The 17,197-nt window shown below is 35.6% G+C and overlaps 1 protein-coding gene across 1 annotated transcript in view; it reads right to left on the bottom strand.

Annotated features, from left to right (window-relative positions):
- The window catches only part of UBR2 (ubiquitin protein ligase E3 component n-recognin 2), a 124,601-nt gene that overhangs the window by 75,647 nt on the left and 31,757 nt on the right, over positions 1–17,197 (bottom strand). Inside the window, 5 exon segments of the mRNA XM_030315521.1 lie at positions 923–1,053; positions 9,596–9,634; positions 9,636–9,710; positions 11,584–11,645; positions 11,648–11,661. Coding sequence (XP_030171381.1) covers positions 923–1,053; positions 9,596–9,634; positions 9,636–9,710; positions 11,584–11,645; positions 11,648–11,661 — 321 coding nt within the window.

Raw genomic sequence — 17,197 nt, 5'->3', positions numbered from 1 at the left:
TGTTTTGGGGCACTCGGAATCATATTCACATAAGATTGCAAACTTAATTGATAAATGTTGTGTGTGTTCTTACTGCTCCACCCACCAGCTGTTTCCCCGTCTGTCTTCCTCTCCTGGGGCCTCCCTGTTCCCTGAGACACAATATTGAAAATAGGCCAATTAATAACCCTATAATGGCCTCTAAGTGTTCAAGTGAAAAAAGAGTCAGTTGATGTGGCGAACTTTATTGCAGTGGTCTGGACCCAACCTACAAAACCCACAAGGTACACCTGTATGTGAAGACAAGTTCCTGAGGTACCATTTTCAACATTTCCAAAAAGATATAGCTAACACCTTACTTTTTAAAAAAAACAACCCACAACCTAATTATCTAGAATACTACTGAAAAGCAAAACAGAAACCACCAATGTTCATCAGACCCTCACTTCAACTTGTAATCAACCTTAAATATGAATACAATTCCAACAATTTCGGTTAGATTTAAAGAGACTGTTGCTTGAGGCAAGCACAACACATGGAAAAGGAAGCCCTTAAAACAGCTATGGCCCAATCCAGCTCTCTGGTCACATGTTCGCAACCTCCTCAATAATCTAAGTACAAATGGTAAAAATATTAGAGTTACCAGTTTTATCACATGAAGAACAGAAAACTGCCTGTGCCTGAAACCAGGGGCAGAGCCCTGACATGGCTTAACTAAACCAATCAATTAACAGGGAGAAACCTCTACCAACTAAGTGGATCACACATATTTAAAAGCTATAAAACAAAAGAGTTGTTCTGTGGGAAAGTAATTATTAAGAAAGAAAAGATTATGCTCTATCCTTCTATCCTTGCTCCAACTCAATTTGAGGAATTAGAATCAAAATGGTTAAAACTGAGTTTGAGCAAATACGAATATGAAGAATAAATGTGTCACACTTACACCATCTCTAAATCTGCTGGCAGTTCACTTTCTTTTTCCCAGGTTAGTATCTCGACTGCATATCGAAACATAATAGCAAAAATGTTGTAGGTTCTTGCTATCACATCTTCTGATAAATGCACAAGAGGATCCTGAAAGAACAGAAAAAAAAAAAACAAAAACGCAACCATCTTAAATGCACATTAATTCTCATCTTCCCTTACCTCAAAATACTAATGTAAACAGCTGGCTGATCTTCCAGCTTCGGCTTCTCTTCAGTTTGAGCCTGTACATTACATCCCACCAAATCCAGTTTCCTAAAACACTTTGTTCATAATGATCCCAATTACTGAATCAAAAATGTTCAATGGCACCCCAATGCCTAATGCATAAATCTAAACATTTTATTAGAAAGGCATTCCAAGATCTTTAAAACTTAACATCAAACCATCTTTATAGCTTCATATCCTCCTAATCCCAATTTCCAGAGTAAACAAAGGAATGTTATCCGAGGGCAGACCAGCAATATTTAGTTTTACAGGTATGAAGGAGAGCCTGATTTTGAGGATTCTAAAGGGAAGAAATCAACAAAGTCAGAAAACTACCCCTTGATTCCCTTGTCTACTTTACTTCATCAGGGCATGTTGCGTATGCATGGAACAGGGAACTTTGCATCTTATACTTAACTGGGAGTATGTCACAAAATTTCTAGGTTATGTGAAAAAGTATTACTATAAACATACACTGAGTTTATCATACCTTTTAGGCAAAGTGTTTTACACGATTTTAATCTTTATGCTTTCTCTTAAATCTAAACATGTTATTTAGCTTAATGGCTAGTTAGTGTTATATTCATTTCTCAAATAAGATAATCAGTATGTTCCAACATCATAGAATAGGAATCAACACATTCTTGCAAATATACATGAAGGATACAGACATTTTTGCGCATCCTCACCAAAGATAAGCCTAGTAGAACTGACACAAAACAAATGGAGAGGAGGAAATAAAAAGAATGGAGGAAAAACAAGACAAAGATCCTAAAGGAGATGGGTGTAGAGCTTGAAGAACAGAAGAAAAAGTAAGAAGAGTAAGAAGACTTTTCAAAGTCTTACAGCACTTTTTAACCTACACAACTCTTCTCAATGGATTGCTTTATATGTCCCATGTAAGAAAATTTTTTTATCCTACCAGCATAGTTTATTTGACTATTTCTTATAGAGGCTAGAAATGATTAACATAGTGAAACAATCCATACAAAGAAGGAACCAGAACTGGTACATCCTGGGGATTCATAAAAGTATGGGTATTAATAACAATATGAACCTCATGCTACACCAAATAGAAAGTAGAAAATTCAGTTTCCTTGGAGATATTATCTTACAATTATTCCATTTCTCACAATTATGTCCCACGTTACAAGACATCAGAGGATGAAACAATTACAACAAACAAGATTTATAAGCACGGAACAGATCCTTAAAGAGAAACTGCTGCCAATTCTTGAGAATCCAGGCCAGTAGTGTTCAAACTGTTGTACAAAATCCCAGGACCTGGTAGAGCTGTTTCCTGTTTGAATTGTACATCAGTTTAAAAATATAGAATTATCTGTATTTTAAAATAGTAATGTAAAAATATACTCTAAAATGTGTTATATTACATATTGGGGATCACCAACTGGTAACTTTGCTATTACATTGGCCAAATTTGGGGCAGGCCAAGGAATACAGATTTTTCTGCTATTTTTGGATACACATGTCAACTTCTTGAAAAATGATCACTGATTAAAAAGAATTATTTCTGCAGTGAAAGGATACTAGGCTGCGCAAGTCTACTCATATGTACAATAGTAAATTAAACACTAAGAAAGACTTCTGCTCAAATTGCTCTTATGAGAGCATTAAGTCAGTTGGAATGAGTAAATAAATGACCATCTCATCCTATGTTGTATTATCAACTATGACTAATAACTAGTTCTTTGAGTATGTTTATTTTAGAAAATACACATCTTTGTCAGTGAGTCAACTTGAGTTATTCTTCTTTCAAACCAGAAGAATACAAGGCATATTGTTAAAAAGATCATCTGTGCTTATGTTAGAAGGCAGTGGGGGTTATGGAAAACTAGTCTTTTATGTGATACACTACTGTAATGTTTGAATTTTAAAAAATTTTGTTAATGTTTATTTATTTTTGGGAGAGAGAGAAAGAGACAGAGCATGAGCAGGGGAGGGGCAGAGAGAAAGAGAGACACAGAATCCAAAGTAGGCTCCAGGGTCTGAGCTGTCAGCACAGAGCCCAACGTGGGGCTCAAACTCACGAACCTCAAGGACCATGACCTGAGTCGAAGTTGGATGCCCAGTCGACTGAGCCACCTAGGTTCCCCATTGAATTTTTTTAATGTAAGCATATACTGTATTATAATAATAATTTAACTCTTATCATATGCAAATAAGCTATGGATACGGAAAAATACATTTCTCTATATTGCCCAACTAAAACTAGTAATAAACTTGAAACCAGTCATCAAAACAACCTCACTTATTTCACAAGTTGACTTTCCAACAAGTAACTAATACACAATTCAACTTACAAAAAATAAATTAATAATTATACCACTTTTAGTGATCACTGGTAGGATAAAGATGTAGCATAGGTATACAATGGAATTATTACTCAGCCATAAAAAGAATAAAATCTTGCCATTTGAAACAATGTGTATGAATCTATAAGTTATAATGCTAAGTGAAGTAAGGCAGAGGAAGACAAATACCGTATGATTTCACTCATATGTGGATTTTTTTTTTTTTTTTTAAGTTTGAGAGAAAGAGAGAGAGCACAAGCAAGGGAGGGGTAGAGAGAGAGGGAGAGAGAGAGAGAATCCCAAGCAGTCTCCATGCTGTCAGCATGGAGCCAATACAGGGCTTGAACTCAGAAACCATGAGATCATGACCTGAGCTGAACCAAGAGTCAGCCACTTAACTGACTGAGCCACCCAAGTGCCCCTCATATGTGGAATTTAAGAAACAACTGAACAAAGAAAGAAGGACAAACAAAAGACGGACTCTGAAATATAGGGAATCAAATTGTTAGTTACCAGAGGGGAAGTGGGTGGGGGGACATGTGAAAATAGGTGAAGGGGATTAAGAGTACACTTAATCCTGAGGAGCACTGAGTAATGTGTAGAATTGTTGAAACACTATATTGCACACCTGAAGCTAATATAACACTGTATGCTAATTATACGGGAATAAAAAAATAATACCACTTTTATCTGTTATTATTAAGATTTTTAAATTTTTTTTTTAACGTTTATTTATTTTTTTGAGACAGAGACAGAGCATGAACAGGGGAGGGTCAGAGAGAGGGAGACACAGAATCTGAAACAGGCTCCAGGCTCTGAGCTGTCAGCACAGAGCCCAATGCGGTGCTCGAACTCACGGACTGTGAGATCATGACCTGAGCCGAAGTCGGCCGCTTAACCGACTGAGCCACCCAGGCACCCCTATTAAGATTTTTAAATTAGACTTTTATTAAAAAAAAATTCCACTGCTAAAAATTACTTTAAAAATCAGTGCAATGTAGCATCATCAACAATAGCCAAATTATGAAAGAAGCCCAAATGTCTATCCACTGGTGAATGGAAAAAATGTGGTATATGTATATGTATGCGTGTGTGCACGCACACACACACACACACACACACACTGGAATATTACTCAGCCATAAAAAAAGAATGAAATCTTACCATTTGTAACAATGTGGATGGAGCTAGAGAGTATTATGCTAATGGATATAAGTTAGTCAAAGACAAATACCATACGATTTCACTAACATGTAGAATTTAAGAAACAAATGACAGGGGCAGGAATAAGACAGGCAAACCAAGAAACAGACTTAAAAAAAATTTTTTTAAGTTATTTACTTATTTTGAGAAAGACAGAGACAGCACAAGTGGGGAAGGGACAGAGAGACAGGGAGAGAGAAACCCAAGCAGGCTCTGTGCTGTCAACTTAGAGCCCAATGTGGGGCTCGAACTCACAAAATGTGAGATCATGACCTGAGCTGAAAACCGAGTCAGATGCTCAACTGACTGGGCCACCTAGGTGCCCCACCAGAAACAGACTCTTAACCATAGAGAACAAACTGATGGTTACTAGAGAAGAGGTAGGTGAAGGATGGGGTAAATAGGTAATGAATATTAAGGAGGACACTTGCTATGATGACCACTGGGTGTTGTATGTAAGTGATGAATCACTAAAATCTATACCTGAAGCTAATATTCCACTGGCTAACTAACTGGAATTTAAATAAAATTTGGAGAAAAAATAAAATCAGGGCAATACACTGTTAAAGAGTTCCATTACTGAAGTTCAAATTACCATTAAGAACGCTCTGGGTGGCACCTGGGTGGTTCAGTTGGTTAAGTGTCTGAGTCTTGATTTCAGTTCAGGTCATGATCTCATGGTTCGTGGGTTCGAGCCCCACATCGGGCTCTGTACTGACATAGCTGAGCCTGCTTGGGATTCTCTCTCTGCCCCTCCCCTTCTCGCATTCTTGCGTGTGCTCTCTCTCTCAAAATAAATAAACTTAAAAAAAAAAAAAAAAGACTTTGGGCAAGTTTTTAAATCTCTCTAAAACCCAAGCTTCTGCAGCTATAAAATCTCTGTAACAGCAGTACTTATCTAACAGGACTGTTCTGAGAATTAAATGAGATAAACAAAGTATAGTACTTGGCATAATTTTTAGCTATTAATAATCACAAATCTGCATTCATTTGAGATGAGAGCAGTATCGATAAGGGAAAATTTCAGGTAAAAAAAGTCTTCACCGAGGTCGTTCATTCAGTGCATTGTTACTGAATTAAATTTCATTCAAAAAGGTTTTACAGCAACTTAAGAATACATCAGTGTAATGAGACAGTATTTAAAAAAATAGATGTACAAGTGGGCAAAACCAGAAATAAAGGTAGGAAAATTAGGTGATAATATGTTTACTGTAAAGGCAGATCATATAATTTCCAAATAGCTACTACACACAGGCACTGTTTCCAAACATTTGGCTCTGTTTCCCAGAAGCCTCAACAAAGGAAACGGAATCAGTTACCAGACCCATAGCAAGAGAAACATAACACTTCCTAATGCAGAGACGGAAGAGAAACTTCTTATAGTTCCTATGAAGATGATCAAAAGAGACAGTCCAGACTCCCTACTTATCCCCATGCCCAAAGGGCCCACTGGAAACCTGGCTGGGCATTTACTGTTGCCACAGTGATGGGAGATGCTACTGCCATTTAGTGAGTGGGAAATAAGTAGAGTAAACACAATGCTTCTGACAGCATGTATCTGGGATCAGCAAACTTTTCCTGTGAAGAGTCAGATACTAAGTCTTTTAGTTTTTGTAGACTACAGGGTATTTGTTACAGCTGCTCAATTTTGCTGTTGCAGTGGAAAAGCAGTTATAGACAATGCACAATTAAACATACCTGTGTTGCAGTACAGTTTTGTTTATAGACACCGAAATCTGAATTTCCTACCATTTTCACATGCCACAGACACCATCCTATTGATTTTTTCCAAATATTTAAAAATATAAAACCATTCTTAGTTATGATGGTGCCAGTAACGGGCCTCTGTGGGGCCATAGTTTGCTGATCCCTGGCCTACATAACAACAACAAAAGTCCCATCCCAAATGCCAAGAGTTGAGAAGATCCATGGAACTGCTAAACATTATCCCTAGAGAAGTGTATTATCAAGTATATACTTGATAATATACAGGTATATTTTTTCCAACTTTTTCTTAAGATGCAGGCTAAATGTATATAAAAAATTACATTCATAAAAACAATTCTATGACAGACTAAAAAAGTACATTGCAAATATTTTATAGCTTTCTTCCATTTTAAGCATAAAAGATAAAAAACCCTAGATTATGTATAAATTTACTGAGTGGGGACCAGGAATGCTCAACAAAATGCTATTTTAAAAATAGCTTCTCTTACAGTCTTATCCTTGAGGACTTCATTTCTCTTAACTGAATTCTTAATTGGAATTAAATGGCAGAGTGTGGAGGTTTATTCTCTGTCAAGTTGCTGCAGTATAGATTCTCCACGCAGAAACCATATAACTTAAGCCGGCAGGCAATCTTGCTAACATCTTCCTAACAGGAAATTAACTCAAGTCGTCAATATTTGATAGCTACCAACTGATGTACGAGGATAAAGTCAACAGAGTAACTGCAAGCAAATTTTATTCAAAAATTATTTTCAGTCTATCTAAACAAAGATTAAAAGGTACAAAGCCCTAAGATTTTTCTAAGTAATTTATTGAGGTGAAATTCACAAAACAGAAACTCAGCCATTTTAAAGTAACTAATGGTGGTATTTAGTACATTCATAATATTGTACCACTACCACCTTTCTATAGTTCCAAACATTTCTATTACGTCAAAGTAAAACCCCCTACCCATTAAGCAGTTTTTGCCATTCTCCCCTTCCCCAGCCCTTGGCAACCACCAGTGTGTGCTTTGTCTACAAGTTTACCTATTTTGGGTATTTTATATAATGGAATCAGACATATGTGTTCTTTTGCGTCTGGCTTCCTTCACTTAGATAATGTTTTGGAGGTTCATCCAAGTTGTACCAGGGATCAGTATTCATTCCTTTCTATGTCTGAGTACGTTATCTGTACACCACAATTTGTCTATCCATTCATCTACTGATAGACATTACAGTTGATACTCATTTGAAACACCTGCTTCCAGTGCTTTTGGGTACATACCTAACAGTGAAATTACAGGCTCATACGGCAATTCTATGTTTAATCTTTGGAGGAATAGTCAAACTGTTCCATGGCTCTGAATTATTTTGCATCCCCTTTAGGCATGTACCAGGGCTCCACTTTTTCTACATCTTCACCAACACATACATTCCTTTTTTTCTGATTATAGCCATCTTAGTGGGTGTGAAGTGGTTTCAATTTGCATTTCCCTAATAACTAATGATGCTGACTATGTTTCACATGTTTGTTGGTCATGTGTATTATATCTTCTTTGGAGAAATGTCTATTCAAGTCCTTTGCCCATTTTGTGTTGTTTGTGGTTCTGTTGTCGAGTTGTAAGATATATACTCTGAATACGAAACCTTTCTCAGATACATTAAGTCCCCCCTTATCCATGGTTTCGGTCACCACCAGGTCAGTTGGGAGACTGGAAGCAGATACTCTTTCTTCTGAGGCATGGTCAGAAGGTCAACAGTAGCCTAACTTTATGTCACAATGCCTATGGCCTTCACCTCACTTCATCTCATCAAAGTAGGCATTTTATCATCTCACATCATCACAAGAAAGGTAGGTACAGTACAGTATTATGAGAGCGAGTGAGTGCTCACATCACCTAACTTCTATTATGATATACTGTTATAATGTCCTATTTTATTATTAGTTATTACCAGTCTCTTACTGACAAAAATTAGACTTATAAATTAAACCTTATCATAGGTATGTATGAATAGAAAAAAACTAGTATCTATAGGGTTCAGTACTATCCACAACTTCAGATATCAACAGGGGGTCTTGGAACACACCCTCCATGGATAAGGTGGGACTACTGTATATGATTTGCAATGTCTTCTCCCATAGTTTTATACCAGTCTTCATTGTTTTAAATTAAAAGTACAGCTCTTTTTGTCAAATATTTGTCTTGTATTTTTACAAATGGAAATCCAATATATAAAAGAGATAAAAATGGAGCTCCTCCAATAGAAGTGGAGAAATCTGAAACTTAATCACTGGGTGTCTGTTGCAAATCCTACACCACTTACACAAGGCAAATGAAACACAAATATATGTTTTTCATAGCACTCAATCATTTCACACAAATTTTAATCTGTCCTAAGCACAGTGGAACACAGTCTAAAAGACTCTGTCCTGCACCATAAAGTGCAGGTCAATATTTGAGACTTGTAAGGTATGAGGACCAGGAAGTACTATTAATGTTCACTTGCCCCAAATCTGTAGCAGAGCTGCTAACGATGCATAAGTACTTGAATGTATCTACTTCTCTATCATTTAAAAATAAAATCTGAATGAGGGTGTTGAATCAAACATCAAACTGTCAGAAAATAGCAGCAGAGATTTAAGTATTATTAGTAAGAGTCTACTATATCATTACAAATATCATTTAGAGAAAATAATGCAGAATCGAGAATTTTAAAAAGCACATATTTACAGCTGGAGTGACTGTAATTTGTACTTTGCTATTTATACTTGGTCTCATCACATATCCAATGACACTGATATGCCAGATGGTGATTAGAATTGGCTCCCACGTATAGTTTACAGAAAAGAAGGGTACCTGGCCTACAAAATCTTAGTCACAACACAAATATACAAAAAACAACAAAATTAATCTATACACATAGGAAAAAATAATCTTTCAATAATAAATGAGGACTTAAAACAAACCTCGAATAGAAGTCAAATTAAATTAAACTTCCAGAATTACAAGTGAGTACTAATAGCAATGGTATGACATCCATAAATGTAAAGACCTTTCAAAGTAGGTCTAGTCACTGGTAAGAGTGACAGGACTATTTTGCTTATTCATTTCTCATAACCTAGTTCTTATGTCTGAAAATATTTCAAACTTGTGGTTAAAACAGTATTTCCTTAAAAACACTTTGTGAAAACGTTTTTACCTCTTCTTCCTCAATTTCAGAGGTGTTAAGTTCATGTTTTTTGACAGTAAGGACCCTCTTTCCAAGCTTCAGTATCACCACAGTCACAGAAACCTCCACCTCCTGATGTTGTCATCTTGAAAAAAAATTGTAAAGTATCTTGTCAATAAGTATTTACTGAGGGCTATCAGATTATAAATAAGAATAGCAAGTGCTAAGGAAATAACATCGCTTAAAATGTTTCATTTCTTTTGAGGAGTAAAATGAAATAAAATGCCAAACCTCTTGATGTTTTAAAGCTTAAATAAGCCTAAATTAAGTGATTCTGAAATGAAATAAGCTACTTTGTAGTGTCTAGTCTAGTTTAAAGAGGTAAAATGTGCCTACCCTACATGACTTCCTTAATTAGGAAAACCAACAGGGTTTTCCTGCTGGGCTTTGGTACAATGTTTGGTATTATGTCACCTGGTTACAGTGCTCTAATGTAATATAACAGATTCAAGAGCTGTAAAAGATTACTATGGTTATTTTTCCCTAGAAGATTGTTGCACCTGATAAGAGAAAGTGACTAACCAAAAACTACAGAATAGTTTGTTTTTTCCTTTTCTAACACCCTCTAAACAGCATTCTTGGACAAGGAAAGCAGCTCAGAAATGTAAAGTGGATTGTCTGGGTCAGAAAAGGTTTTCCACCATCTGCAGGGTTCAAGAATTATTCATACTGTCCCTAAGATATGGCAATGATTCAGGAATCTAGCAAGAATACAACTCATTAATTATAGGAAATTCTGCCTTAAAAAAATACTGCACGAGAGAGTTTAGGAGTGGGTATTTGCTGCAAAATTTCAGAATGAGCCCTATTACATACTGTCCAAAGAAAGTATCTGTTATATATAAAAAATATAATTAATGTAAATCCACAAGTGACAATTATTCCCAGGGTGCTGCAGGGATATATGCCAAAACACAAGCAAACAAACAAACAAAAAAAACCCCACAAAAAACCCACAAACCATGAGGAGGCAGCCATTTGGAAAATGATAACCCTATAGTTTTTTATTCTTCTTCTGGTTACCCGAGATATAGATAGAACAGCTTAAAGAAAACTGGGATTCTCTTACTGACTTCTGAAAATAAAAACCATACAAAGACACAAGGGGTCTTAATTTTGTAGCTGCTTTAGTTCATTATTAGCAATACTCGGGTAGAATGAAAAAAAACAAACCGGAGGAAAAGTCCTGAGCCAACAGGGCTCCTGAATTAATAATAAGATTTGCAATATTCCTCTACTATTTCATTTGAGGGTGAAAAGTTCCAGCTACTACACTTCCTTAACTTTTGAATGCTCATGGCTTTGCCTTCATTTCTAGTAGAGGAACCAGGACAGGCTTAGGACAGGCTTAGCATAAACTGTCTTTTGTTCATATCCTTGATTTAAAAGCAAACATACCTGACTTTTGCAAAGTACTGACTGCATTATAGCAGTAAAAAATAATAAAATAGGTGGGTCTTATGTTCTGGAGTTGGGCCCTCTTCTGCGATGTAGTAGATGCCTCTTTAATATTAAGAAATGACAAATCTTCTGTAGACAATGACCAACAAAGCATTTCTTAAATGTATAATCCTGACACTTCCTTACTCCCTTTCTCCCATGTCCTGCCCTTCAGAACCTCCCTCCCACTTTACCTCTCATCTTATCCTCTAATTTTGATAACCTTCTGCATAAACCTAGAATTATGAAGATAATAACATAGAAAAATAGCAAAACAAACTAGCTGAAAGCAATATGCAGGAGCTGATATCTGTGCTGTCTTTCCTAAACCATGTATTCAGGAAGCCTGGATTCATAATTCATTTCTACACTGCTATCATATGTTTAATGGTGTTAAAATAACACATTTTAAACCAGTCTCTCCCCTTTTAGTGTTAAATCTTGGAATTTAAAAAAGACAGAAAGGTATCTAATATAAAATTTAATAGTGGGTATGGTTATTATCTGGGCATTACTACCCTATATCGATGGTCTCTGTGAATACTTCCCAAAAAGCACTCCATGCATAAAACACAAGTTGATCAACTGCACAGTCTCTGTAAAGTTAAAGAAAAAAAAAAATCAGAGTGTCATAAAATAACTGTATATATCACAACATAATATTTCAATTGGAATCCATCCTAGAAGAGCCAGAATAGGGAAGTGCTTTGGTGGTAGAAGGAAATATTATTCTCAAGATCTGTGAGATCTTTGAGCAATGAAGTCAGCTTAAGAACCTGCTTCTCATTCTGGATATGTAGATGTGTAGATCTCACACTAGATTTGGGGATATCAAATTCCCATTTTATTTCAGTCGTTTCATTTGCTTTCATCATACTGCCAGCTAGACACATTTACAGATCATATCCTACACAAAAGAATCCCTACACTTCCATGAAATGAGATGTGGAGTTAGGAACATCTTTAAATTTCACCTTAGCCTAGCTCCTGTATCCTGATAGGCAACCATTCTACTGTGCTTATTGTGTGCCCTTTTAGTTGTATGTGTTTTTGCAAAATGTATTTGAGTGCATTTTTTTTTTTTTTTGTGCAAAAAGGTGATTTTATTAAAGCACAGGACAGGACCCGTGTTGGCAGGAAAGCTGCCTGAGTGGCATGTATTTTTAATGCATGTTAACTCTCATTGTGTTATATATCTCATCGTTACATTTACACGTCTGTAACATAATCCATTCATTTTGTATGTGTACATCTGATTTGCTGTTTCCACTGGCTACATAGTATGCTATGTCACGTACCCAAAATATTTTCTCTCTCTACTCTCCCTGCACTGGACACCTGGACAACCTCCAATGCCTTTCTACTATACAATGCTGTAATAACATCGTGTAAATGTTCTCTCTACAGATATGTCTGCGACGTTTCTTTGGCATATAAACTCAAGAGCAGAATTTCTGGGTCATAATTCACGTTAAGTTCTTATTCTGAGTGCCATCATACAGTCCAGAGTGGCTACATATCCCCCATTAGTGTATGAGGGTTTTTATAGCCCTGCATCTTCATCAGCATTTGGTTTTATCTGGTTTTCTAATATGTGCAAGGTCAACATATTTGAAATAATGTCATATTGTTTTAATCTGCATGTCCCTGGTCGCTAGTATCTTTGAGCAACTCTTTATATGCTTATTACTTTTGGGGTTTCCTTTTCTATAATTGTCTTTGCCCATTTTTTCTGCGGGATTGCTTTCTTTTATCTTATTTGCAGAATCTAATCTAGAGGAATAATGGCACCTGGCAATATTAAACATTGCAAATATTGTCTCCTTTTTGTCACTTGTGTATTAATTTTGCCTATGGGTCCTTTGTTAAATAGTACTACCTATTCTGATGCAATTAATTCACACACACACACACATGCAATTGGTTTATACTGTGAGGTTTTAGGAAGTTCTTTCCCCAACCCAAGTCACAAAAATATTCCTCTTTTTCTTCTATTCATCTTTTGGTTTTAATCTTCCACTTTAGGTGGAATACAACTGTACCTTTGTATATCATGTAGAATAAGGTTTTTTCTCAATATATACTGAGCTATTTTTTTCCAACACCATCTACTAAATGATTTAACTTTATCTATTGGTTATGGGTCATCTTTATAAAGGTCCCACATCTCCTTTGGTCTATAAGCTCTAATATGTGTCCAGTGATTTATTGTTCTTACACCATACCAAACTATATTACTGTGGCTTTGTAGTAGGTCTTAATATCTGGCAGGTTAAGTTCCCTTTTATTCTCTTTCGAAAATGCTGGCTCAGCTATTCACAACTCTTCTTTATTCTTCGACACATTACTTAGGATAAGTGTATAGAGAGCCTCAAAAATATCCAGCTAAAATTTGACAGAGATTACTTAGAATTTATTGATAAGCTTCAAGAGTAAGAACATCATTATAAGAGTAAATTATCACATCCATGATTCTTTCTTAAGTCTTTACTGAAGTTGTAAAGTTTTCATTCATATGAATCCTTATATTCTTGATTAGACTATATCTAGGTACTCTATAGGTTTTATTTTAAATAATATTTTTTCAAAATCTCATTTTCTAGGCAGTCTCTCCTTTGCTGTCCTGCCCACTGCTCCCTTGTGGTGTATTCAATAAACTTTCCAATCTCCTTTAAAAAAAAAAAAACAACTCATTTTCTAGTTGCTTAAGGATGATGAAAAGAAACAGTATTGATTTTTAGCATCCTTGATGAACTCAAGGCAGTTCTAATAGTTTGTTGATTCTGTTTTGTTTTCTCCCAGAGTAAATGAGTATATAGCTTGTATGTAACGACAATTTTCTCTTCCTTACAATCTTTACACCATTTTGTTTTTCTTCTTTATGCTGTTGACAAGAAACCTCCAGTAATATATTAAACAACAGCAGTAATAGTAGGCATCTTTGCCTACTTTAAATATTAAAGTAAAACATCTCTAAAGGGTATCCATTAGTATTATGTTCCCAGTAGGTTTACAAAGAAAGTGCCCTTCTACAAAAAAATCAAGAATATATCTTGCCTTTCCTATATAAACTTCAAGCTAATCAAAGGAATGAAGAGGGACTGTTTTTCTTCTATAGACGACAAGCTAACAAACAAAAAAACTAAGTTATTTTCTACCCCCTAATAAAAAATAATGATCTAGACAACAAGCATCAGTGACTGCTAAAACATTAGATAAAAAGGATAACGAAGACCTTTATAATGGTTGCATCTGCAAGATACCGAACACCACTGATCATCTTAAACAAAAAACCAGACAAGCATAATGTGCTTCCTGACATGAAGATTAAGAATTACACATCAGTATTCATGAAGTTAGTATTCATACCCCCTCCAATACTACATAACAATTTATTACACCTAATACCTGTTCAGAGGAAATACAGGGCTAAAGAAACATGTTAAGCAACACCATGGGGACACAAACAAACAAATCCAGAATGTGGAACATTCCACAGAACAATGACCCATTTTCTTAGGGACATAACTGTAAAAGAAAAGAAAAGGAAAGGAAAAAAAAAAAAAAAAGAGGGAGAGAAGCTATTATAGATTAAAAGAAAAAATGAGGAGTAACAGCCAAATGCAAGGTGTGAACTTTGAATCCACATTTATGAGTCAATCAGGACAATTTCCACTCAGGCTAGATATTAGATAATGTTAAGGAATTAGTGTTAATTTTTAGGATGTTAATGGTTGTAGAGAAAAAAGCTATATTCTGAGGACTCATAAGAAGACATGCAGTCTGGAATTTGCTTTAAAATAATCCGGCAGGGCAAGGAAAAAAAGTGTGTGTGTGTATACGTGTGTGCATAAAAGAGTTGCCATATTATTGGTGATTGCTGAAGCTGAGCAATGAGTACATGTCAGATCTATAACATCATTCACTCTATTTTTAATATGTTTGAAAATGTCCATAATAAAGCTTCTAAAAATCTAAAACCCAAATATTCAATAGTTTTATATATACTTTGCTCAGAATTTATATCATAAAACAATTACTGAAATTTATAAAATGCTTTACAGAATCAAATCAGGAAAACATTTTTTCTTCTCTCAACTATTAAATGGTGAATTACATTATAATTGATTTTAAAGATGAACTGTCTGGATTCCTGAACTAAACACCATTTGATTATGATGCATCACTCTTTTAGAATATTCTTAGATGCTGACAAGCTGATATTTTATTCAGGATCCTTTCAGCTACATTAATGAAAAAAACAGTTTTATGTCTTGAATTTATCAGGGATTGAAATCAAGATTATATTAGCCTCATGAAGAGTTAAGGCAGTTTTCACTCTTTTTCCATGTTCTGTAGTAACTTGTGTAAGAGAGGAATTTCCTTTGAAATTGTTAGAACTTACCTATAAAGTCATCTAGGTATGGGTTTGTGGGAGGGAAGATATTGATTACCATTCTAATGTTTCTCATACTGTATTCAAGTTGCCTATCATTTTTCTATGAATTTATCCATTTCATCTAGGTTTTTAAAATTTTTGAAGAACTTAGTTGTTCATAATTCTCGTATTTCAAAGGTTAACAAACTTTCTTGGTTCATGGCATCTTCAGTGTCTCTATATTTCTTTTTTTTCAGGTACCCTTTGACTAAAAGAAACATGTAATTGTTCTGCTTATCAAATAGGCGCAAACAACTTAGTACCTATTGGGTACTAGACAATTTTTCAACTCCTAGAATCAGATTGTGGACACTGCAACCTTCATAGCCTGTTCCACGAAGTAATCTGCTTTCAATCACAGCAATGTAGAGGACCTAGCCTTGGCAAGATACGATATCAAAAGAAACGCAGTATGATTTTCAATTTTCATTTTGAATCTTATGTACTACATTCTCTTTCTCTTATTCAGTCTTGCAAGAAAAATGGCATAACAATTCCAGAGTCAGCACATCTTTTTTTAATAAAAAATTTTTTTAACGTTTATTTATTATTGAGAGACAGAGAGAGACAGAGCGTGAGCAGGGGAGGGGCAGAGAAAGAGGGAGACACAGAATCTGAAGCAGGCTCCAGGATCTGAGCTGTCGGCACAGAGCCCCGACATAGGGCTCGAACCTACGACTGTGAGATCATGACCTGAAACGAAGTCGGACGCCACCCAGGCGCCCGAGAGTCAGTACATCTTTTATTTTCCGAACTTTTTCTCTTCTTTTTCCTTGAGTATACTCAATTGTTCTTCTAACTTACTGAGCTGAATGTTACCCTGTATATTTTTATTTTTTGTCTCTGAAATAATTTTACTCATAAAGTTGCAAAAATAGTACAGAGTTCCTTTATACCCTTACCAAATTTTTCCCAAGGTTAACAATACAAAGAAATTAATATCGGCACAGTATTATGAACTACAGCCCTTATTCAAAAGTCTCAGTTTTCCCACTATGATCCTTTTTTTTCTCTCTCAGGATACAATACAGGATCCCACATTGCATTAGACATCATGTTCCTTAGTCTCCTCCAAGTTCTAACGCTCCTCAGTCTTTTCTCCATTTTTGTGACCATACCTTTGAAGAATACTTGTCACAGTTTTTGCAGAGGTCGCACAATTGGGTTTGACGTTTTCATGATTCGATTGAGTTATGCATTCTGGCAAGAATACCACAGAAGCGATGTCACAGAAGTGGTGCTCTGCCTTCTCAGTACATCAAACAGGGGGCACATGATGCTGATTCGATAGGTCTCAGTACTGGTGGCGGTTAACGTTGCTTACTTTGTTAAGGTGGTGTCTGTCAGATTTCTTCACTACAAAGTGCTATTGTATCTTTTGCAACTAAATCTATTTGGGGAGAGATACTTTGAGACTATGCAAAATATCTGTTCTCAAACGTTCAGCCACTCGTTTAGCATCGACCAATGGATCTCGTCTACATTACTGCTGTGTTATTTGCCTAATTGTGACTTTCTATTTCCCTCCTTCCTATTTTATTAATTGGAATTTTCAGTATGGAAAAACTACTGAAAACATCCCTTCTCTCCCATTATTTATTTACTTATTTATTTATTTATGCAAATACTTAGTTATATCAGTGTGCTCCCTGCTTCAGGAGTTCCATTGGTTTCTAGGCCCTTTCAGCAGACAG

The sequence above is a fragment of the Lynx canadensis genome, chromosome B2 (genome assembly GCF_007474595.2).
Source record: "Lynx canadensis isolate LIC74 chromosome B2, mLynCan4.pri.v2, whole genome shotgun sequence".
NCBI lineage: Eukaryota > Metazoa > Chordata > Mammalia > Carnivora > Felidae > Lynx > Lynx canadensis.
The sequence above is the reverse complement of the archived record's forward strand: the minus strand, read 5'-3'. Positions and strand labels throughout refer to the sequence as shown.